General features: G+C 46.1%; 1 protein-coding gene across 3 annotated transcripts in view; it reads left to right on the top strand.

The window, feature by feature from the left end:
* The first annotated feature begins 17,563 nt into the window (after positions 1-17,563).
* LOC139155654 (regulating synaptic membrane exocytosis protein 3-like) overlaps positions 17,564-25,029 on the top strand; it is a 157,271-nt gene continuing 149,805 nt past the window's right edge. For all 3 annotated transcript variants that reach the window (XM_070730877.1, XM_070730876.1, XM_070730875.1), the window contains exon 1: positions 17,564-17,705. In XM_070730877.1, the coding sequence (XP_070586978.1) occupies positions 17,640-17,705 (66 nt within the window). In that variant the 5' untranslated portion in view covers positions 17,564-17,639. The remainder of the gene's footprint in view (positions 17,706-25,029) is intronic.

The following is a 25,029-nucleotide window of genomic DNA, read 5'->3' as shown; positions in this document are numbered from 1 at the left end:
TTTGGAAAGTCTCTGCGGAGAGCCAAAATCCCAACAAAGCTTCTTTTTTCAGTAGTCGGTAAGGAGGCAAAGAAGAGGTTGAGCTGGTTTTGCTAATTCGCGCTTATGGCTTTCCCCCTCATCCGCGCCGCATCCACAAGCCCGAGAGAGGGTCACTCCTAAGCGGCAAACAACATTCGGAAAGGGGTGGTGGAGGGGGAGAAAAAAAAGCCCCAGAAAGCTAAGCAAACTTGCTGCAGCACGCTCGGGGGAGGAAAAAAAGCCCCAGAAAGGAGTAGCTGCCTTTTTGCCAAGCAAACTTGCTGCAGCACGCTCGGTTCTCCCCTCCTGCCTTCCGCCAAGTTGGAGCTCTTTTTTTTCTTTCTTCCCCCCCCCTCTTTGGAGACGCAGATTTTTTTTCTTTCCCCTCTTCCAAGTCAGCAGGCGCGCCTGTAGATAAGTCCAACCACTTTCACCCCACCACCCGTTCCTGCAGGAAGAGGTCGGATGCGCTACCGGGAGGAGGAGGTGGCAGTGGCCTGGGGCCGGGCACTGGGCGCCGTGGAGGGCAAAAGGGTGGACGTGGCTGCTGCCTCTTTGCTGGAGAGCCAGACGTGGGCAGAGGCGACGGCGAAGTCCGCTGCTGGGGCCATGCGGGGCCGCTCATCCAGGGGGCCGTGGACTGGCAAGCCGCCCTCCGCTCTCTCTCTCTTTCTCTCTCAGTGCAGCTTAGAGGTAACAGTGCCCGGGGACAACAGCGGAGCTCGGTGGCTGCAGCAACACAGCGCCGAGAAGGACCAGGTGGTGGTCCCTTGAAGCCGCCGCCGCCGCCTCCGTTTGGGCAAATTCAGGGGGGTTCCTGAATCTCCTGTGCATTCACTGCGGAGGATGAGGTGAGGAGGAGATGGTGCAGAGGCAAGGGGCGGGGAGGAAAGCGGGCCTGTACCTTGCCTCTGTACCGCCTCCTTGCTCAGCAGCAGACCGCGGTGAATGGACAGGAGATTCGGGAGCTTATATCTATTGATAAAATCTCGTGCGCTCCCCGCGGGCCTGATAAATTGCCTCAGCGGGCCGCATCCGGCCTGCGGGCCGTAGTTTGGGGACCGCTGATTTAGCACTACCCACAACGATGGAAGGGTTGGTGGAACTTGCGAAGATGGCTAAATAACTTCCTTGATTATAGACTTTTTGTGAAACAACAGAAAAAGAGCTTTTGATGTGATGATTAGAAAAAGTAGATAATAGAACAAAAAGAGGGGGTTTTGTAAGCATAAAGTGAGAGGTAATTTTGTATTTGTACTTACAATTGCTATAAATATATATAGAAGCCTACCATGGACCCAGCTGTATTTAACAACTATTGTCTGATCTCCAACCTTCCCTTTATGGGGAAGGTTATTGAGAAGGTGGTGTCGCTCCAGCTCCAATGGTAGTTGGATGAAACCGATTATCTGGACCCTCAACAGTCAGGATTCAGGCCCGGCTACAGCATGGAAACCTCTTTGGTTGCACTGATGGATGATCTCTGGTGGGCCCAGGAATAGAGGTTTATCCTCTATCCTGGAGCTCCTTGACCTCTCAGCGGCTTTTGATACTATCGACCAGGGATCCCCAAACTTTTTACACCGGGGGCCAGTTCACTGTCCCTCAGACTGTTGGAGGGCTGGACTATTTAAAAAAACCCTGTGGTTTTCTTAATGCCGCCGCCTTGAGGGAGGAGGAGAAGTGGAGCAAGTCCCCAACTCCTTGCCGAGTATTCTCTTTCTTTCTTTCTTTCTCTCTCTCTCTCTTCCTTCCTTTCCTTTTTTTTTCTCTCTCTCTTTCTCTCTCTCTCACTCTGTCACTTTCTTTCTCTCTCTCTCTCTCACTTTCTTTGTATCTCTCCCTCTTCCTTTCTCTCTCCCTCTCTATTCCTTTCTTTCTCTCTTTCTCTCTGTCCCTCTTTCTTTCTCTTTCTTTCTTTCTCTGTCACTCATTCTCTTTCTATCTCTCCCTCTTCCTTTCTCTCTCTCTCTCTCCCTCTTTCTTTCTTTCTCTCTCTCTCTTGCTTTCTTTCTCTGTCCCTCTCTCTCTTGATTTCTTCCTCTCTCTCTCTCACTCTATCTCTCCCTCTCCCTCTCTATCTCTCCCTTTCTTTTTCTCTCTCTCTGTCCCTCTCTTGCTTTCTCTCTCTCTCACTATTTCTCTTGTTTTCTCTCTCTCTCTCTCTCTATTTTTCTGTCTCTCTCTCTTTCTCTCTGTCCCTCTCACATGATTTTTCTCTCACTCACTATCTCTCCTTCTTTCTCTCTCTCTCTGTCCCTCTCTTTCTTTCTTTGCCTCTCTTTCTTTCTTTCTCTCTGTCCCTCTCACTTCATTTTTTCTCTCTCTCACTCACTATCTCTCCCTCTTCCTCTCTCCCTCTCTCCCTCTCTATCTCTCCCTTTCTTTCTTTCTTTCTTTCTTTCTCTCTCTCTCTCTGTCCCTCTCTCTTTCTTTCTTTCTTTCTTTCTTTCTCTCTCTTTCTTTCTCTCTGTCCCTCTCACTTGATTTTTCTCTCTCTCACTCTTTCTCTCTTGCTTTCCTTCTCTCTCCTGTTCTCTCTTGCTATCTCTATTTCTCTCCCCCTCTCTTGCTCTCTCTTTTTCTCACTTTCTCTCTCCTTTCTTTCTATCTCGCTCTCTGTCTCTTGATCTCTCTCACACACACTCTCTTTCTCTCTCTCTCTTGTTCTTTTTTTCTCTCTTCCTTACCTCTCTGCGGAGGCCAGGGGCGGGGAGGCATGGCACTGGCACATCCACAACGGGCAGGGGCGGGGGCAGCCATGTCTCCCTTCTCCCACTGCCTATGTCTACCGCCGGCGCCTACTGCCAAGTCGGCGGCCGGCGCTTCAGGTTTCTCAGGCGGGAGCTGCCACTTCCTTCCGGGAAGTCCATCCAGGCAGCCGTTGAAAGTGCAATAATCTCTGCACTTTCTACAGCCACCTGGCTGGGCTGCCCAGAGGAGAGTGGCAGAGAGAGAGAGAAAGAAAGAAAGAAAGAAAGAAAGAAAGAAAGGGAGAGATAGAGAGGGTAAGAGGAAGAAAAATTCTTACAGTAGCATAGTCAAAGGGGAAAAATTAAACCCAATAATATAACCAAATATTGCCTAATTAATCCAATTATCAACCTAATTACTAATTGCTTTATATAAAAAATTAAAAATTAAAAGGATAGAATTAAAATAAAATTAAGTCTATAAAAAATAAAATGAAATTAAGTCTCTAAAGAAATTAAGAAATTAAAAGAATGTAAGATAGAGAATAGAAAATTACACCAAATAGATAAGATAAATATAGGTGTAAAGACGCAGCAGAATAAAAAAAGAGAGCTAGGGGGAAAAAAAGGAAAAAGAAAAGTGCGAAACAAAAAAAGAAAGAAGAGGATGAAAGAGCAAAGAAGAACTTTCTTCTTCTCATTGACTTCTCCTCCTTGTTGTGGTTCAGCCTGGGACCCCTCCGGGAATGGCTGACTTGCTGTCGGCTTCCAGCTCAGAGGGAGAGGCTGAGGACCAGGAGGTGCAGACTGACGAAGAAGAGGAATCCCAGGCTGAAGAAGGACAGCCAGAGTTCCACCAGGGGGAGCTCTCCCCAGCAAGCAGCCTGGATTCCCTGGGGGAAGATGCTCACGACATCATAGATATGCGACAAAGGAGAGCTAATCAGAGACGAACTCAATTGGCTAGGTATTTCCAGCATTAGAGGTCACAGCTGGGTTTGGGTGTGGTGCTCTTGGGAAAGGATAAAAGGCGGCCCCACCCTTCCTGGCTTGTGGAGTTTTATCTTGGAGATTCGTGAGACCTGTCTGTGAACTTTGGTGGCTACAATCCTGGTTTGTGCCTTGGACTATTGAAACCTTGGGGGGGGGGGGGTGCCAGCAAGAAGCTTGTGGAATTGACTGGACATCAGGACCCTGTTGTAACGTATTATAGCCTGTCTGCTGTGAAGACAGGTTTTCCTTTGTGCTTATTTTTTCCTGCTATAAAATACTGTTGGATTTTACCAGAGTGTCTGGCTGTTTTTTCAGTGGGTGTGGAGGTCTGGGAAAACCCAGACAGAACACCTCCTTATAGCATTTCCCAAAATTTGCAACGTTTTAAAATTGCTTTATAAAAAAGAACATACCCAACAGAATCCTCCAACCCGAACAAAGAAAAGAAAAGAAAGAAATGACCTAAGTGCTAAAGCCCACTGCAACAATATCGCCAAAAAGGCTTCTACAGTTGTTAACCTGATCCTACGCAGCTTCTGCTCCGGCAATCTCACACTACTCACCAGAGCCTACAAAACTTTTGCCAGACCAATCCTTGAATACAATTCATCTGTCTGGAACCCATACCACATCTCGGACATCAACACCCTCGAAAATGTCAAAAGATACTTCACCAGAAGAGCCCTTCACTCCTCCACTCGAAACAGAATGCCCTACGAAAGCAGACTATCAATCCTAGGTCTAGACAGCTTAGAACTACGATGCCTAAAACACGATCTAAGTATTGCCCACAAAACCATATGCTGCAACGTCCTGCCTGTCAATGACTACTTCAGCTTCAACCGCAACAACACAAGAGCATGTAACAAATTCAAACTTAATATTAATCGCTCCAAGCTTGACTGTAAAAATATGACTTTAGCAATCGAGTTGTCAAAGCGTGGAACTCATTACTGGACTCAGTAGTGTCAACCCCTAACCCCCAACATTTTTCCCTTAGACTATCCATGATTGACCTCTCCAGGTTCCTAAGAGGTCAGTAAGGGGCGTACATAAGTGCACTAGCCTGCCTTTCATCCCTTGTCCAATTGTCTCTCTTTATCTCATATATCTCCTGTACTTTTATATCTTTTCTTTATATATAATACTTCATGTCTATCCTCTTCACTGTGTATTGTGTATTGGAAAAATAAATAAATAAATAAATAAAATAAAATAAATATATAACGCTGTATGCCCAGCTACATTTTTTATGCCCTACTCTACCTTTATCGCTGCAAGCCCAGCAGAATTCTAATGCCCTATTCTATTTAAATTGATCCAATAGGTAATAGGAAAAGCTTCCCCTTTTTCAATCCATATTTTGGATAGTTTTAAGACAATAAAGTAAATAACATATTTTTATTAGAAGATATCTTAAACCAAAAATCAGTTCATTTCTTATCTGTAAATTCATTCCATTATTTCATTATTAATTCCATTTTCAATACTTATTTCTTATATTCTTACCATCAAATCCATATATTTCCATATACACATGTGATTCTGATAAATCTTAAGTTTTAGATTTAATTTTAAATTTTCCCAAATATTAAATTTTTCTCCATGAAACATTTTCAATTTTTGCAAACTTTTAAAATTGCTTTGTATATAAAGAAAAAAAAATCCTTAGAAAATAGCTTTTAGCTGATTTTAGCAGCGAGATGGGATGAAGGAAGCGGCAGGCTAGGGGTGATTTTGGGAGCAGGATGGGGCGGCTGCGGGAAGCAGAGGAAGTGGAGGGCTAGAGGGGAAAGTGGCAGAGAAATGGGGCCTTAGGTGCAAGCAAAAGGACGTGGGGAATTCCGGCAGGGAATTCCCATGCACGCAAATGGGAAATCCCGACGGTGACAGTCACAAGGCAGGTGAATCCCTTCAGCAGTCAGAGAGTGCAGGCGCAGTAAAAGAGCAGAGGTGCAGTAAGAGAGCCCACGGACCCAGGCTCAGGTTCATAAGACGGAAAGGGTTTTTAAGATGAGGAAATCTTAAACCCCGGGTTCGTATCTCAAAAAGTTCGTATCTCAAAAAGTTCGTATGACGAGGGGTTCATAAGACGAGGTATCACTGTATTTCATAATATTTTTTTAAAAAAATATCCAGTTTCCATACATACATCAATACATACAGTATATCTTAAGAATATATCAATAGCATATACATTTTCCAATCAATCAGAATTCAATAGCCTATTTTTACATCTAATATTGCTGTTATTGATCAGTCTGTTTCTTTCTTTTCTCCACACTCCTCTCTCTCTATTTCCTTCCCCAGGGCCGGATACCTCCTACCATTGCTACTGGTGTGCTACAAACACAGCTTCAGGTGTCTTGCATGCATGCATGTGTTTTCCAGCATGTTTTTGCTTCTGTGCATGTGCAGGAAACAAAATCTTGCAAGGAAACATATGCATGCAAGAGATTTTGGCTATCTTTTGCTTCAAAACGTGTGTGCAGAAGCCAAAAAATTGCCGAAAAACGACAAAATTCATGTGAGCATCCTCGTGTGAGATTTCACTTCCTGCACCTGCACAGAAGCCAAATCTCACGCCAGCACACATGTCTAGCTTTGTAATCAGGAGCGCACTGGTAGCGCCAGCAACGAGGAGCCCACCACCGGTCTCAACATCTTTTAATAGTATGACCAAAATTGGATGGGGTACTGTAGGTGTGGTCTTACTAATGCTTTATAGTGGTATTAGTACCTCATGTATTTTTATTGAATCCCTCTCTTAATCCCTCTCATCCAAAGTATTGGATTTCAGAAAAACAAATTTTAATGCAATGGGGGAATATTTAGATAATGAATTAAAGGGGAGGGATAAAATGGCAGGAGCGAGAACCCAGTGGACTGTACTAAAAAAGGCCATCTTAAAAGCCACTGGACTGTATGTAAGACAAATAACTAAAGGTAAAAGGAAGAAGAAACCGCTATGGTTTAGCAATGATGTAAGGGCTATAGTCAATGAAAAAAAGGCTGCCTATAGGAGGTATAAGGAGTCTGGAAGTATAGCTGATAGGGAGGTGTATAAAATGAGACAGAAGGAGGCGAAACAGATAATATATGCTGCTAAAGCCTCAAAAGAGGAAGAAATTGCCAAATCTGTAAAGAAGGGGGATAAAACCTTCTTCAGATATATTAGTGATAAGAAGAAGAAAAACTGCGGCATCACGAAGCTTAGTACCGGGAATAATACATGCATTAATGGGAATAAGGAGATCGCTGACCATTTCAATAGCTACTTCTGTTCAGTTTTCTCAAAAGACACCTTACATAATAATACTATAGAGGGATATAGCATTGCTTCCAGCTGTACGGATTCAGCTCCAGTGATCTTAGAAGCCGATGTCTTAGAAGAACTTGAACGATTAAAGATAAATAAGGCAATGGGTCCAGATGGCATCCACCCCAGAGTTCTTAAAGAACTCAGATCTGTCATTGCTACCCCCCCTGACTGATTTGTTTAACCAATCCTTGTTAACAGGAGAAGTTCCTGAGGATTGGAGAATGGCCAGTGTTGTGCCTATCCACAAGAAGGGCAGTAGAGAAGAAGCTGGTAACTACAGGCCAGTTAGCTTGACATCAGTGGTAGTTAAAATGATGGAGACTCTACTCAAAAAGAGGATAAATCAGCACCTAAAAAACAATAACTTATTGGACCCAAATCTGCATGGCTTTACGGAAGGCAAATCATGTCAGACTAATCTCATTGATTTCTTTGACTACGTCACAAAGGTGTTGGATGAAGGTGGTGCCGTAGATATTGCCTACCTGGACTTCAGCAAAGCCTTTGATACGGTTCCACATAAAGAGCTGATAGATAAATTAGTGAAGATCGGACTTAATCCCTGGATAGTTCAGTGGATTTGCAGCTGGCTGAAGCGTAGACATCAGAGAGTTATTGTTAACGGCGAGTATTCTGAGCAGAGTCAGGTTACAAGCGGTGTGCCACAAGGGTCTGTTCTGGGTCCTATTCTTTTTAATATGTTTGTGAGTGACATAGGGGAAGGTTTGGTAGGGAAGGTTTGCCTATTTGCCGATGACTCTAAAGTGTGCAATAGGGTTGATATTCCTGGAGGCGTCTGTAATATGGTAAATGATTTAGCTTTACTAGATAAATGGTCAAAGCAATGGAAACTGCAGTTTAATGTTTCCAAATGTAAAATAAATCCACAGTAACTGAATTTAAACATGTCTGGGATAAACATATATCCATCCTAAGATAAAATACAGAAAATAGTATAAGGGCAGACTAGATGGACCAGGAGGTCTTTTTCTGCCGTCAGACTTCTATGTTTCTAATGCAATTTAGGATTATATTGGCTTTTATGGCTGCCGCTACACACTGTTAGCTCATATTTAATTGGTTGTCCACTTTGTTGTTGTCATATCCGACCCATTGCAGCCCTATGGACAATGTTCCTCCAGGTCTTCCTGTCCACTACCATCCCCCGGAGTCCATTTAAGCTCACAATAATGGTTGTCCATTAAGACTTCACATTTTGGTGGAGTGTATGTGTGATCCCATCCTGTTTGCAAGTTGGGGTTTATGTACAAAACCTATTTCAAATCTGAACATCCTGCAAGTCACGTTAAGCTGACATTGGGTGGATAGCCTCATCCTACATAGTTAATCTTACCCAGTAATGGGAAGCCAAAATTTTTACTGCCACACTGTAGGTGTGGCTTATTTTGTGGGTCTGGCTTAATGGTCATGTGACTGGGTAGGAATGGCTTGCCGGCCATGTGACCAGGTGGGAGTGACTTGAATGATCATCATCGTTCAAATGAACTGTTAAGTCCTTGACTTACAACCTTACCAGTGTCACTTGCTGGGGTGACAATTTGCTTCTTGTTTCCCATGCTCTCCTTCCTGGGTCACCCCCCTTGCCTCAAGCTGGGTAGTTAGGCGAACGGGTGCTGCCAGAACATAAATGCTGCCAGTGTCGCTTCCACCCACGCCTTCTGCTTGCACCTCAGGCAGGAGGTGGCCGCAGGAAGCTGGAGGGGAGCCAAGCAAGAGATAGGGAAGCTCATCTGAGGCCAGGAAGGAGGAAAGAAGAAAAAAGCAAGGAGCGCAGATGCAGCAGCAGCAGCAGGGGAAAAAAGGAGAGCCGAGCCGAGACCAGTAATCTAGAAAGTGACAACCGCTGATCAGCTGGAGCTACGCATGCATCTGCATTTCTGCCAGTGGAACTGCATTCCACCCCATCCTGCCTGCTGCCCACCCCTGGTCTTACCCAGGACTGGAGATTTATACAGCTGATTGTCATGTAGAGACTATGCTACAGGTGACAATCCGAAGTATAGTTATTAAGTGAAACCATGACTGTGATTAGGATCAGCTTCCCTTTGCTTTATAGACCTGTGAAGATCATAAATGTTAAGAGTGGATAAGATTTTTTCCATCACTTTATACCATTTGGTACTGGTGCTCAACTGCTTTAAAACTCATCAAGTTTGGTACTCAACATATTTTACACAAAACTTTTGTCCTCATAACTCATGGTTTGTTTGGTACTCAACGCACAGGCTAGAACTCGTCATGCCTCATTAATGATGAGTACTGAAGTACCACTTTAAATGCAAGTGGTCACTAAACCAGGCAGTTGATAAATAAATGGGAATGACTTGTACTATTTATTTTCATGATTCCCCTCAAATACCGTAAAGGCTGCCACCTTTCTTTGCACCTATAGGTGGAGCTAGAGAGCAACCATTGAGACTGTTGCTGTAAAGAAAGGGATGGTTGGTGATGCTCAAATCTCAAGATTTGCTGTGAAATGCTACATTAGGAACCAGCAACAGGAATCTTTGCTCCCTAAACAGAGGAACATCTGCTCTGTAGTCAAGAACAGTTGGCTAGCAGGAGGCTACAGATGCTATCTGAGTTCCAGCAACAGAATAACAGAGTTGGAAAGGACCTTGGAAGTCCAAACCCTATACCAGTGATGATAATGATGATGATGATGATGATGATGATGATGATGATGATGATGATGATAATAATAATAATAATAATAATAATAATAATAATATATTAGATTTGTATGCCGCCCCTCTCCGGGGACTCTGGTGAACATTTTTAGGCTCAGGTGCCAAAAGAGTGTGCACAGGTGTGATAGCGTACATGCACATGCCCATACCCATAATTGAATGCCCTCCCCCTGTGCATGCATATAACCCCTGTATTGCCCTCTCTGCATACACACAACCCCCCACATTGCCCCCCCCCATGCATGTGCACAAATCTCACTGAAGCCTCCAGACTTCCAGTAGGCCTGTTGGAATGTTTTTCACTATCTTAAAGCCTGGGAATGGTGAAAACTGCCAAAATCAGCTGGCCAGCACACACATGTGCACTGGAGCTGACACATGGCAATGCCTCTTGTGCCCTCATATCTGGCTCTGTATGCCACTTGTGGCACATGTACCATAGGATTGCCATCACTGCCCTATAACATTTCAGACCAATGGTTGTCCAATCTCTTCATTAAAACTTCCAGTGTTGGAGCATTTACAACTTCTAGAGGCACGTTGTTCCACTGATTAATTGTTCTAATTGTCAGGAAATTTCTCCTTATTTCTAGCTTAGTTCTCTCCTTGATTACTTATCACCTATTGCTTCTTTTTCCGATCTCAGATGCTTTGGAGAATAGGTTGACTTCCTCTTGCTTGTTGCAGCCTCTTAGATATTGGAACACTGTTATCATGTCATCTCTAGTCCTTTTTTTCATTAAACTATACGTACCCAATGTTTGCAGTCATTCTTCATATGTTTTAGCCTCCAGTACCTGAATTAGCACCAAAGCAACACTTAGTTAGTATCCAAGACCAAATAAAACTTAAGTTTTTCCAGGTATCAGTGCTGTCAGTCAAGCCTGGCTGAAGAGCACTCTAGGTCTCCAACCTTGGCAACTTTAAAACTTGTGGACTTCAACTCCCAGAATTTCTCAGCTAGCAAAGAGGTTGGAGATCCCTTCCCTAAAAGGAAGCAGAATGTAGTGGGGTCTTGGTTCCATTTTTCTGAGCATACACATATTTCTCGGGTGTTGCATTCAGGCCCACCTAACAAATTAGGAGGAGCTGAGAGAGAGAGAGAGAGAGCTCACAAATCACCCTATGAGCTCAATGCTCAAGTGGATATTTGAACCCAGTCCTGCTTGACCTTTGAACTATAGCTCCAAGTGCATTTTGAAAGTAAGGATCTCTTAAGCAAGGAAGAAGAGAATTGAATGGCATAAGCTCTTAGGTGGCATCTTGGGAAGTGGCAATTGCAACCTTTTGTGTTCTTGTTCTTCATAATGATATTAACACCTCTGCTCAGTGTTAGTAGTATCCTTGCCTTAATCCAGGACTCAAAACATTGCACCACTAGTGTATTCTGTGTTTTTAAAAATGAATTATTTTGAAGATCAACTTTTAAAAGTGAGCCACTATTATTTTTCACCAAATATGATGGCTGATTAATGTTTTGCAAAATGAAACACACAAATTTGATTAGAAGAGGGTGGGACCTTTTCTATACAATTCTGGTGATGGATACAGACTTGCAACTGAAGACTTAATGGCATCCTGTCCAAAGCCATCCAGAAGGGTAGAAAAACATCCGGCATGGGGAAATTTGTTTTCAATGGATTGATAAATGGGTCCCAAGTGGATCAGAGCTCAAAGAATAGAAGGACAGATCCCAAAACAATTAGGGTATATATAATAATAATAATAATAATAATAATAATAATAATTATTATTATTATTATTATTATTTATTAGATTTGTATGCCGCCCCTCTCCAAAAACTATATTCTAAGTTAAGGACTGTAAAGTAAAACTTTAAATATTAGAATATCGTGCAAAAGTTCATTTATTTCAGTAATGCAACTTAAAAGGTGAAGCGTAATATAGGAGGGAGACTAATTACATGCGAGGCAAGATAGTTCACTTGTGATTTGTCATAATTATGATGATTATGACACACAGATCATGAAAAGCCCAAATCCACCATCTCAGAAAATTGGAATATGACATGCAATCAATAAAACAAGGATTACATAGAACAGTATTGGACCTCTGAAAGGTATAAGCATACATATGTACTCAGTACTTGGTTTGGGCCCCTTTTGCAGCAATTACTGCCTCAATGCAGGGTGGTATGGAAGCTATCAACCTGTGGCACTGCTGAGGTATTATGGAAGACCAGGATGCTTCAATAGCAACCTCCAGCTCTTCTGCATTGTTCCATGTCATGTGTCTCATCTTTCTCTTGGCATTGTCCACTTTGAGGTTCAGATCAGGCAAGTTTACTGGCCAATTAAGCACAGGAATCTACGGTTATTGAACCAGATTTTGGTGCTTTTGGCAATGTGGGCAGGTGCCAAGTCCTGCTGGAAAATGAAGTCAGCATCCCCATAAAGCTCGTCTGCTGACAAAAGCAAGAAGTGCTCCAAAATCACCTGGTAGACAGCTGCATTGACCCTGGAGTCAATGAAGCATAGTGGACCAACAGCAGCAGATGACATGGCTTCCCAAATCAACACAGACTGTGGGAACTTTTGCATTAATTTGGAATCTGAGGATCCAGAGTATGGAGGAAGAATGGAGAGGCACACATTACAAAATACTTGAAGTCCAGTGTGAAGTTTTGAGTTTCACCTGAAGTGCCATTGATATCAAGTAAATACGCCATTTATATTCCAGTTTCAGGAATGTTGTGGAGGATGTGCTCCTTACAACTATTCAGTTCTGGTTCTCTAAAACAAGATTGAGGGATGAAGATGACCAGGAACTACATTTAAAATGAGTGGAGATGAATAAAGACCCATTGGTGAAATAGTGTCATCTTTTAGAACCAAGGAAATATGCCTTCCCTATTGCAGCAGCTGCTGTCTGGAACAGCATCCCCCAAGAGATGTGGCTTGCTCCCACCCTAATGATGATAAGAACATACTGGCTATTCTCTCAGCCCTTGAGGCAGAGTGCTGGATGACTTCCTGATGCCAGAGGCTGTTATACAGAGTTTGCCTTCCCAGTGCTGTACATAAAAGAAAAGATACATGTGTCATGAGGCATGAGGTACAACACTTAATGATTGTCATAGGGGTCAAATAAGCAATTGAAGAAACAATCAATATTAATAAAAATCTTAAAGATACAAGCAACAAGTTACAGTCTTACAATCATAAATGGGAGGAAATGGGTGACAGAAATGATGAGAAAAAACTAGTAGTAATAGTACTGTAGACTTAGTAAATAGTTTGACAGTGTTGAGGGAATTATTTGTTTAGTAGAGTGATGGCATTCAAGAAAAATCTCTTCTTGTGTCTAGTTGTCTTGGTGTGCAGTGCTCTGCAGCAACGTTTTGAGGGTAGGAGTTGAAAAAGTTTATGTCCAGGATGTGAGGGGTCAGTAAATATTTTCACTTAGTTAAAAGTCTGGTATGATGGTGTTGAGTGCTGAACTAAAGTCTACAAAGAGGACCCTAGCGTAGGTTTTTGGACATTCAAGATGCTGTAGGATGTAGTGCACAGTCATATTAACAGCATCTTCTGTTGATCTATTTCTTCAGTATGCAAATTGCATACTGGATCCATTATGGTTTCTAACAATGGATCCATTATGGTTTTCAAGTGGGTCATCCTCAGCCTTTTAAAGGTTATCATAACTACAGATGTTAGAGCAACCGGTCTGTCTGTAATAGATCTGTTAGTTGAAAAAGGCCACCGTATTTGGATCGGTGCACATCATACAAAAATACAGCGCACAGTCCTAGACGCTTGGGAAGTGTTTGACTTGTGATATTGTGATACAAAATCCAGCATATCAATCTTGTTTGCTGTGTATTACTGTTTTTTGTGATAATGATGATAATAATGATGATGATGATGATGATGTGGCAACACTATCAGGGCTATAAACACTTGGGCCATGCCTATCATTAGGTACACAGCTGGCATAGTGGACTGGATGCAAGCAGAGCTGGACAACTTGGACAGGAAAACCAGAAAATTAATGATGATCCATCATGCACTCCACCCCCGCAGTTACACTGACAGGCTATATTTAACAAGGAAAATAGTGAGGCAGACAGTAGAAGAAGAGTAGCATGCATTATCTGACTATGTGAAAGAGAGCAAAAAGCCAGCATTGATAGAGGTCAACAAATAGGAAGCTTCTCAAGATGAAGCAAATTAAGGACCAGTACAGTACAAAAAAACTGTAACTCAATGTCGTATGGACAGCTGGTAGAACAAAGCATTGCATGGCCAGTTCTTGGATAAGATTGAAGGCAGTAAAGAAAAGACCTGGTCATAGCTTACAAGTGTAACACTCAAAAAGGAGACAGAAGGACTAATACTAGCTGCACATGAACAGGCAATTAGAACAAATGCTATCAAAGCCAGAATTGAAAAATCAACAGACGATCCAAAGGGCAGACAAAACAATTGACCACATACTTAGCTGTTGCAAAAAGATTGCACAGACTGACTACAAGCATAGACAAGATGCTCTGGCACAGACGATCCACTGGAACTTGTGCCAGAACTACCATCTACCAGTGGCAAAGAACTGGTGGGATCATAAGCCAGAAAAAGTGATTGAAAATGAGCAAGCAAAACTACTATGGGACTTCTGACTTCTGACTTCAGACTGACCAAATTCTGAAGCATAACAAGTCGGACATCCTGATTGTGGAGAAAAAGAAAGTATGGATCATTGACATTGCAATCCCAAGAGACAACAGAATTGAGGAGAAGCAGCTAGAGAAATTAGTGAAATATGAAGATTTAAAAATCGAGCTGCAACGACTTTGGCATAGGCCAATGAAAGTGGTCCCAGTGGTCCTTGGCACGCTGGGCACAGCACTGTACCCTCTAAGCTGTGCGCGTGCACGCACACCCCAAAACACCCCCACGCGCACCCTTTTCCAAGGGCGTGCAAGGAGACGCAGCCGCCCCTCCCACCCCTCACCCCCCCAGCGCCTCTGCCACTGTCCCCCACCTGCTCGCCCAATCCGCCTCCCATTCTCCTCCTCCTCTTTCCGCCTTGGGGCGTGACTCCTCCCACAGCGGCTGTGTCCGCCTCGGCTTCTCCTCCTCCTCATCCGGCCACTAGCTACTCCGAGCGCTTTGGGAATGCCCGCCCCACCTCTCTTGCAGTCCCTTTGCTGAGAGCGCTTTCGCCCTGGGCTGTCAGCAAGGGGGCTGCAGGAGAGGCTGGGCAGGCGTTCTCACAGCAGAGGCTGTCAAAGGCGATTTTCAATGTTGGCTGTGCAGGTCTGCATGCTCCCCATCCCCCTGCCAGCCTGCCCAGAACATTCAAAATAAGAAAAACCTTCACCAGCAAAGGTTTTTCTTATTTTGAATGTTCCGGGTGGGCTGGTAGGGGGATGGGGAGTGCGCGCGCCTGAGCGCCCAATATTGAAAATCACCTTCGCCGGTCTCCGCTGTGAGAAGAACAGACAGAATATGAGAGAGAGTGAGAGCAACAGACAGAGCAAGATAGAGAGAAAGTGAGAGTGAGAGAGAGAAAGCAAGAGAGAGAGAAAGAAAACAAGACAGAGAAAGTGAGAAAAAGAGAGAGAGAGCAAGAGGGGGAGAGAGAGAGAAAGAGAGAGAAAGAAAGCAAGAGAGAGAGAGAGAGAGAGGAAGGAAGAGAGAGAGTGAGAGAGAGCAAGAAAGAGAGAGAGAGAGATGAGAGAGGAAGGAAGAGAGTATGAGAGAGGAAGAAAGCAAGCGAGAGAGAAGAGTGGAAGGAAGAGAGAGAGAAATGATAGAAAAAAGGGAGAAAAAGAGGAATGAGAAAATGATTGAGGCAGAGAATGACAGGAAAGAGAGAGAAACAGAGAGTGAAGTGACTCTTGATTTAAAGCATATGTTAAAAGCACTTAAATCATAACAGAGAAAAAAACCCCAGCCCTCACCTGTTTTTATTAATAGTTATGTTTTTCATTTTGCTGGTTGTTTTAGTTTTAATAGTAATGGATTAAATGCTTCAGATAAGAGCCAGTTTGGTGTAGTGGTAAGACAGTGTTTCACAACCTTGGCATCTTGAAGGCGGCTGGCTAGTTAGCTGGGGAATTCTGCGAGTTGAAGTCCACATAGCTTCAAGTTGCTGAAGTTGAGAAATACTGGGCTAAGGCATCAGGCCAGAAACTAGGAGACTTCTTTCACATGTGGTAGTCATGTCCCGAAGCGAAGAAATATTGGACAAAAATACATAAATGGTTACAGGAAATAGTAGGAGCAAGTGTAGAATTTACCCCAGAACACTTCTTTTTAGGTATATTTAAAGGCAATTTGACAAAAGCACTAAATATCTAATCTTGCACATCACAGCAGCTGCTAGGATCGCGTAAGCCCAATGTTGGAGAAACCCTAATACACCTATTGAAATATGACCATCAAGAAGATATGTGATTGCGCAATCCAGGAATTGGACAAATTAACATTGAACTTAGAGGACAGAAAGACTCAGATTACTACGAAGTATGGGAAAAGTGTATGTGGACCAACAATAGAAAATTGAAGAGAAAATGTGGGACGATCACATAGAATTAGAAAAGATGGTAAAATGATATATAAATTGTACAAACATAACAATAATTTACATAAAAGGCTGTAGATCTGTTTAAAAATGTTATGATATGTAAAATGTGAAAATTAATTAAAAAATTAATAAAAGAAACTGGGAGACTGGGAGTTCTAGTCCCACCTTGGGCACCAAGCCAGCTGAATAACCTTGAGCCAGTCACTTTTTTTCAGGAAGGAAACAATAACAAACCACTCATAAAAAACCTTTGTCAAGAAGATTGCAGGGAATTGTCCAGGTCATCTCTTGAAAAGGTTGAATCTCTCCTTGGCCTGGTTCCATCCATTATTCCTTGTCTGGTCTTCTGGTGCCTTAGAAAACAGCCTGACCTCCTCCTCTCTGTGGCAACCTCTCAAATATTGGAAAACTGCTATCATGTCTCCCCTGTTCCTTCTCTTCACTAGACTAGCCATGGCCAGTTCCTGTAACAGTTCTTTATATGTTGTAGTCTCCAGTCCAGTGATGGGTTCCTATGGGAACAGTCAGGAATGCAGTTCCGGCAGCAAATTTTGGAGCTCCACCCCAGAGCACCCAATTTGCATTGAAAGATGTTGAAACAAAATGCATAAGCCACACCCACAGTGTGGTAGTCCCATAATCATCCTGGTTGCTCTCCACTGCACTTTATCCAGAGTTTCAATGTCCTTTTTGTAGTGTGGTGACCAAAACTGGATGCAGTACTCTGGCGTCTTGGAAAACAGATTAACCCCCTCCTCTGTGGTAGCCCCTCAAGTATTGGAAGACTGCTATCATGTCTCCCTTGGTCCTCTTCGCCAGACTGCCCATGCCCAGTTCCTGCAACCGTTCTTCGCGATGCTAATTAGGCTTGCATCTCTGACCTCCAGACACAAGCCTACCTTCCCTACGCCAAGAAGAAAAGAAAGGGGCGCTGGGTTGGCGTGCTAGGCTGAATCGGGGAGGGGGGGGCGCCTTACCAGCCCGCCAAGCTCTCTTCATACAGCATCCTATAAACGCAGCGCGAGGTGTTAACCTCGCCTTCGCATCTGCCCCAAGGCGCGGCGCAGAAGCCCTTCAACTGGGTGCGCTCCGTCAGCGGCTCCCGCCAGCCCAGGTGCGCGTGGTATCGGCGCTGCGGCCGCCTCCCCCGCCCCCCTCCCCCAATCCTCCATCCCCTGTGTGGCCCAGCCCTTCTCCAGTCCAGCTTTTCTCTGGCCGCCGCCCCGGCTGCTGAGGCTAGGCCGCCTGCGGGAGAGGCCAGAGCCGGTCCTCACCCACCGCGCTTAAAGCTGACAGCCGAGCGCCTGGCATCATTTTTCTCCGTGGCTGGCCAGGGCTCTGGGTGGGCGGATGCAGGAGGCCGCGGGGAGCAGCTCGGCGCCGCCGCTGCCGCCGGCGGAAGCCCAGCAGCGGGAGGTGAGTCAGCGGCTCCGGCCGTTCTCAAGGAAGGCAGCTACTCGGTTCGCAGCCTGGGCATTTCAGGGCACCAGCTTGGCCGGGAACCGGGAAGAAGCAGCAGCTCTTTTGGAAGCCTTTCCGGATCCCCTGAAAGAGCTAGAGCCCCTCTCCAGCCCGGCGCTTTCTCGGGACCTCCGAGCCCCTCGTCAGCAGCGCGCCAAGGCTAGCCTGTGGGGTGATGCGCTACGACTCCTCCCGACGGCTAAATGCCAGTTAAGGCTGGCGGAGTTGATCCTCCGTTATGCTCCGTTCTCCCCGTTTCCCGCTGGCTCGTGCGATCCGTGACTCTCGGATTTCATTTGCGCCAAGCGCTGAACCACCGGGAAGCCTCCAATCGTACTTTAGTTCACCGGGTTGTGTGAATGCTGCACATCTGGGTCCATTCAGGGCCCTGTCCCTCGCACCTACCCTAAAAAAATTGCAATTGGCTGAATTAAAACTAGGTGTGCTCCTTGGACGATCGCACTCCACTCGCTCTTCTTCTTTTTTTGACTGGGTTTTTATCACTTTCGCAGCAGAAAGAAGCGAGTGCAATTGCAGTCGTGGTTACTGGGAGCGCCCGTTTATTTTATTGGCCTTAATTGCTAGTTCTGCCTGAAGCGGACTCTTCTATAACTATAAGAACGGCTCTCCTGAATTTGCTGGGAATTTGCTAAGGTGAAATAAGGTCGATCGGTTTTTACAAGCTAGTTACCAATCTTTTTATTGCATTCATCTACTAAGTTGGGTTAAGGTTTACCAGGGTTTGATTTCAGGTGACTTAAACGGTTGAGTGAACCCAGCTTCCTTGGATAGTTTATGGCTCAATGTAATGTGCAAGATGGCTTAATTCAATAACCAAGTTAAAGCTGTTGTGTGGATATTGTCTACTTTAAGCTATGCACCCTATTTTTTCTGTGCCTGAAAAATGCTTTAGTTCACATTTTGAGGGTGGGGGCCTGTGGTGACTGTTGCAAGTATTGAATTAAACACAATTTAAATTTAGTCCAATCTTAATTAGCTATTCTGGAGTTCTAAGACTTTTCCAAGACTAAAGAAGGCTTTTTATTTATTTTAATCTCATCTTTCTTTCTTTTTAAGTAAATAACTGAAGTTGGCAAACATATCTAATCCTCCTTCCTCTTATTTTTCTACAACAGCCCTGTGAGGTGGGTTGGGCTTAGAGAGAGGGGGGCGGGGACTGGCCCCAAACCACCCAACCAGCTTTCACTCTAAAGCAGGACTAGAATTCACTGTCTCCTAGTGATTGGCTCAAAGTCTCCCAGCCAGCTTTTGTGTCTAAGGCAGGACTAGAACTCTTGGTTTTTCTGGTTTCTAGCATTGTGTTTTAATCACAAACTGGCTGAATCATGGATTGAATGGAGCTATCCTATCTGGCAACTTCCAGATGAGCTGAGAAACAGTTATGAATTCCCAGTTCCTTGATTTACAACCATAATTGAGCCCCAATATTTCCATGGCTGAAGAAGATGTTAATTGATTTTTTTCCTTACCATATTTTTTGGAGTATAAAATGCACCTTTCCCCTCCCCCCCCTCCACACACACATAAAAGTGGCTGAAAATTTGGGTGCATCTTATACTCAGAATGTAGCTTTTTCCAACCTTTTTTTTTTAACCAGCCCTAACAAGATGCTAATGATTTTCCCGGCTTGCATGATTTCTTCATTCCTACTCCCTCTGTTTTTCCAGCCTTAAGTCTTTGCAGGCTTGTTTTCATTCCTACTCCCTCCAAAGAAGATTTTTTTCAGTCCTAACGAGGTAATAATGATCTTCTGGAAGGATTTTTTCATTGCTACTCAGAAAAAGTTTTTTCCAGTCCTAAGTCTTTGCAGGCTTGTTTGCATTCCTACTCCCTCCAAAGATGATTTTTTCCCAGCCCTAGCCAGGTGATAAAGTAATGTGCTGAATCTGATCAGATTATGGACGCTAGTCAGATGAATACCTGGTAGGTTGCGTTTTCCCCCTACTTTCCTCTCCCAAAACCAAAGTGCATCTTATAATCTGAAAAAATACATTATGATCTTTTTTGCCACAGTTGTTAAGTTAGTTATTAAATTAGTAACATGATTGTTAAGTGAATCTGGCTTCCTCATTGACTTGGCATGTCAGATGGTCACAAAAGGTGATCACAGGACCCGAGGGACACTGTCATAAATATGAGTCAGTTCAGTAAATGGCAGCCATTTGTGGCCCTACTGGAATGCTCAGGGGGAGCCTGCATGTGCACGCCCCTTCAATTTCCTGCGCATGTGCAGAATCGTGGCCAGAAGCAGTCCTGCCTGGGAATCACCAGCAGGAAGAAATCCACCAGGAAGGAGAGCAGCTCATCAGGGAGACGGCCTTGCTCCCGCTTCATCTGCCTGCTAGAGTCTTCCCCATGAGCTTCCTGGAGGAATTCTTCCCGCTGGTTGCTCCTGGGCGGGACTGACCAGGGTGCCTCTGCTGCTGCTGGGGCCAGCTGACGGCAGCGGGGCTGGGTCCTGCAAGGCACGGTGGTTGTCTGTCCCAGCCGGGAGGCACCAGCAGGAAAAAATCCTCCAGGGCGAGCCTGGAGAGTGGGTGCAGCTGGCAGTGGCCATCTCTATGTGCTACTGCTCAAGCTGCTCGGCTGGGAGATGTGTCCACCGCCCCGCCTGCTCGAGCCACCCCGCTCCCATTCAGATGGCCAGGAGACACACGCTGCCTGCTTGAGCTGCCCTGCTGCAGCCAGAGTGGGAGTGGGGTGGCTCGAGCAGGCAGAGTGGGAGGTGGGTGCTGCTGGCAGTGGCCCCCTCTCTGAGCTGCTTCTTGCATTGATTCGGCCAGAAGATGCACCCACCGCCCCGCTAGCTCGAGCTGCCCCACTCCCACTCAGATGGCCAGGAGCAGGTGGGAGGCATGCAGGCCGATGTAGATGTGGCCGATGTAGCAGATGGCCAGGTGCCACAGGTGCCGTCCTGCCTGCTCAAGCCGCCCCACTTCTACTCTGGCTGTGGTGGGGCAGCTCAAGCAGGCTGGGCAGCAGGCATGTCTCCTGGCTGAGCCAGCACGAGAAGCAGCTAGGAGAGGGGGCTGATATAGCAGATGGCCTGCTGCCCCACCTGCTCGAGCCACCCCAATCACACTCAGGCAGGGCGGCTGGCGGCGAACACCTCTCCGAGCTGCTTCTCACACTGGCTCGGCCAGGAGATGTGCCTGCCACCCTGCCTGCTCAAGCCGCCCTGTTCCCACTCAGATGGCCAGGAGACGTGCCCCACCTGCTTGAGCTGCCCCACCACAGCCAGAGTGGGATGGGGCAGCTCAAGCAGATGGGGCAGCGGGCGCCTCTCCTTGCCATCTGCTACATCGACCACCTTTCCAAGCTGCTTCTCCTGCTGACTTGGCCCGGAGACATGCCTGCCGCCCACCCTGCTCGAGCTGCCCCACCACAGCCAGAGTGGGAGTGGGGTGGCTTGAGCAGGCAGAGCAGCAGCCAGGGGGCCTGGCCATCTGCTACATTGGCCACCTCTCCAAGCTGTTTGGCCAGGAGACGTGCCTGCGACCCTGCCTGCTTGAGCTGCCCTGCTGTAGCCAGAGTGGGAGCAGGGTGGCTTGAGCAGGTGGGGCGGCAGGTGCATCTCCTGGCTGAGCCAGTGCAAGAAGCAGCTCGGAGAGATGGTCGCTGCCAGCCACCTGCCTGTTCGAGCTGCCCCATTCCCACTCAGATAGCCAGGAGATGCGCCCCACCTGCTTGAGTTGCCCCGCCCACAGCTAGAGTGTTATAGGGGTGGCTCGAGCAGGTGGGGCAGCGTGCACGTTTCCTGACCATCTGCTACATTGGCCACCTCTCCGAGCTGCTCAGCCAGGAGACACGCCTGCTGCTCTGCCTGGTTGAGCTGCCCTGCTGCAGCCAGAGTGGGAGCAGGGCAGCTTGAGCAGGTGGGGCAGCGGGCATGTCTCTTGGCCATCTGCTATATCGGCCACCTCTGCAAGCTGCTTCTCATGCTGGCTCAGCCCCAAGACGTGCCTGCCGCCCCGCCTGCTCGAGCCGCCCCACCACAGCCAGAGTGGGAGTGGGGTGGCTTGAGCAGGTGGGGCACAGATGTAGCACCTGGCCATCCACTACATTGGCTACCTGTCCAAGCTGCTCGGCCAGAAGACATGCCTGCTGCCCTGCCTGCTTGAGCCACCCTGCCACAGCCAGAGTGGGAGCAGGGCAGCTTGAACAGCTGGGGTGGCGGGTGCATTTCCTGGCCGAGCCAGTGTGGGAAGCAGCTCGCAGAGGTGGTTGCTGCCAGCTGAGCCCATCCACCAGGCCCACCCTGGAGGATTTTCTCCTGCTAGCGGCTCCTGGCTGGGATTGACCTCTGCCGCCACTATGCCTTGCATGACCCAGCCCCGCGGCTGCCGGCCAGCCCCAGCAGCAGCAGCAGTGACAGAGGCACCTCATGCCCACTGGATGAGTGCTGCACTCTCTGAGCCCATGGGGGGCACTGTTGCTGCTGGCTGGGGCAGTGAGATTCAGCTTCTGCACATGCGCAGAAGCCAAAACTCACGTGCACGGCATGTGTACACACGTGCACACCCAGCAGTGATGGACCTGCATGTGCAGGTCCATTTCCGCCGGTGGAATGGTGTTCCATGCCGTTCCACTTGCTGCTCAACCCTGAGTCAGTTGTCAAGCATCCAAATTTTGATCACATGGCCATGGGGATCCTGCAACACTTGCCATTGTGAAAAATGGTTGCAAGTCACTGTTTTTGGCACTGTTTTAACTTCCAACAGTCACTTACACAAAGGGCTGTAAGTCAGTGGGTGGGTTGCTACCAGTATGGCCCGTATCTACGAACTGATGGGGGGGGGGGAGGTTCCGCCCAACTGCCTCAGATGCTTATGCACGCAAACTGGTAACAATGGGATTTGCAACCCATTACTGCTGTAAGTGGAGAACTGTCCCTGTGGCATCCCATCTAGAGAACTGGAAAACCTCTTTGCAGGATTCAAATCTGCACTGGAGAAAAATTCTTTTTCAAATCATTACCTGGATTTCAATCCTGTATTAAAGAACTGTCCAAATCACACATAAGTGATTCTGGGTGACTAATATCAGTGCTCTCCAACCTTTCTGTCTTGGCAGATTGCTGGCAGCAGCAGTGGGGGCATGGGGAGGAGGAGAAAGGGTGATTTTGCATCTTCACCCATTTTACATTTTCATCCATCACTTGATTTCGCACCTTCACCCATCACTTCCATGGCCCAGGTCTGAACAAGCTGCAGCCTGGCACTGGGCTGTGTGACTCAGGGGTTGGGAACCTCTGGCTTACACTATTAGAATTTCACAATATAAAAAACAACCTACCTCTGTTCCACTGTGGTGGCAGCAAGCACAATCATACCACTCACTTGATTGCCTTTCTGTAAACCTGGGGTTCTCAGACTCATTGGCAGAACCATGTATTCAGGGCTTTCTGGAAAAATTCCAAGGCAGGGACCATTCTTATCTCTTGGGAGAATGATATTCTTGAGGAAGGGAGCCACCACAGAGATGGCCTTTCTTCTTGTTCTCACTAGTTAGATGATATCTGTAAGCTATCCTGCCTTTCCTTTCTGGTAGATGTAACTGGGGAGGGAGTCTTTCAAACAACTTGGCTACAGGTTCTGGAGAACCAGTATCGGAAATTTTGAGTAGTTTGGAGAACTGGCAAATACCATTTTTGGCTGGCCCCAGAGTGGGTTGGGAAATGAGATTTTACACTATCCATCCCCTGGAGTAGGAGGTAATGGTGATTTAGCACTATCCTTCTGCCACGCCCACCAAGTCACACCCACAGTACCGGTAAGAATTTTTTTTGAATTTCACACATTTGAATGCCACTCAGAAGCAAACCCCTTATCGCAAATGGGCTGCAGAAGGGCAATGTTCACTTGATGCACTCATCTCAATTCCTCAATTAATCCATTTATATGGCCTCACCCAGGGATGGATTGCTACCAGTGCGGTAAGCAACGGAGCACTGGTAGCGGCCATCAGATTGCGCAATTTGCACGTGACCGCTCTGATGCCAGTCTATTGGTTGCTGCCATCTTTTTTCTTTAATTTCTTTGTATGTTTTGCTTCAAGCGCATGCGCAAAAGCAAAATCTCAAGAGGGGACACTTGCACACTCAATATTTTGGCAGTTTTTTGCTTCCCTGCATGTGCAGAAGCAAAAAATCACCAAAATCTCAGGCGTGCCTGCATCCCCTCACAAGATTTCAGCACATTTTTGCTTTGTGCGCATGCACAGAAGCAAAATCATGCTGGGGATGCATGCACGTAGTGTGCGCATGCACACACAAGAAAACCCAAGCTGCATGCACAGCGCACTGGTAGCAGCCGGTAACAGGAATCCGTCCCTTGCCTCGCAAAATATGTAGAACCAGGCAAGGGATGTATCAATGTATCAATGCCTAAATGTATTAATGTATCAATCCCTAAAACTAAATCAAATCAAAGGTCTTTTTATGTAGCCTGATGCACAAATGCAATTGCTAAGTTTCCAACTAACTTGGTTAAACATGTTGAGCGAATGCGACCAGGGTGTTTGCTGGGAAATGTGTTACCAGACTGAGGCCAGCTCCCTTTGTCCAAGGGAGGGTGTAGCATCCAACAGGCCTGGGTTGTCATGGAAAAATTAAAAGTGGGGCTCTTTTGCCAAAGCTTGGCCAGTCAAAGGTTAACATGTTACCTTCCAATTAGCTGTAATAAGGCTATGGCAGTCCCTTTGGGGATATGTGACCAGGGCTAACTGGTGGCAAGCTTAATTTTTTTTGCCCTGTTGCTGAGCTCTTAAAACCAAAACTGGAAGGAGGAAGGAAAGAAAAGTTAGAAGAAAGAGCCAAGAATGAATGCTGGAAGGATTCTGCCCTCTAACTGGCACCTTCTTTCTCTGGCAGAGCTTTTAAGGTCTGTAAACGGTTACATAAATGGCAAGAATCCAACAGGTTGAGCTGTCACCTCTCCAGAGCTTTCTGGACTGTTGCACTCTTGAAAGAGACGTGCTGGTTGGTAGGGAAAGCAAAATGTTCACTATATTTTAGGGTTAGTAGAGAATAAGCACTATGTATATTCTCCAATCTTGGCGACTCTAAGATTTGTGGACTTCAACTTCGAACTTCTAGGAATTGAAATCCACAAGTCTTAAAGTTGCCAAGGTTGGAGACCCCTGCTCCAAGGCATTGCTGTCTGAGCTTTACATGTCCCAGTCTGGGCGGGATTGGTCTCAATTTCAGGGTTCAGGGTCTTCAGCCATACAATCCTTTCAAGGGTGTTCCTTTTCAGAT

Source organism: Erythrolamprus reginae, unplaced genomic scaffold (assembly GCF_031021105.1).
Source record: "Erythrolamprus reginae isolate rEryReg1 unplaced genomic scaffold, rEryReg1.hap1 H_4, whole genome shotgun sequence".
Taxonomy (NCBI): domain Eukaryota; kingdom Metazoa; phylum Chordata; class Lepidosauria; order Squamata; family Dipsadidae; genus Erythrolamprus; species Erythrolamprus reginae.
Note: the sequence above shows the minus strand (reverse complement) of the source record. Positions and strands in the feature narration are given on the sequence as shown.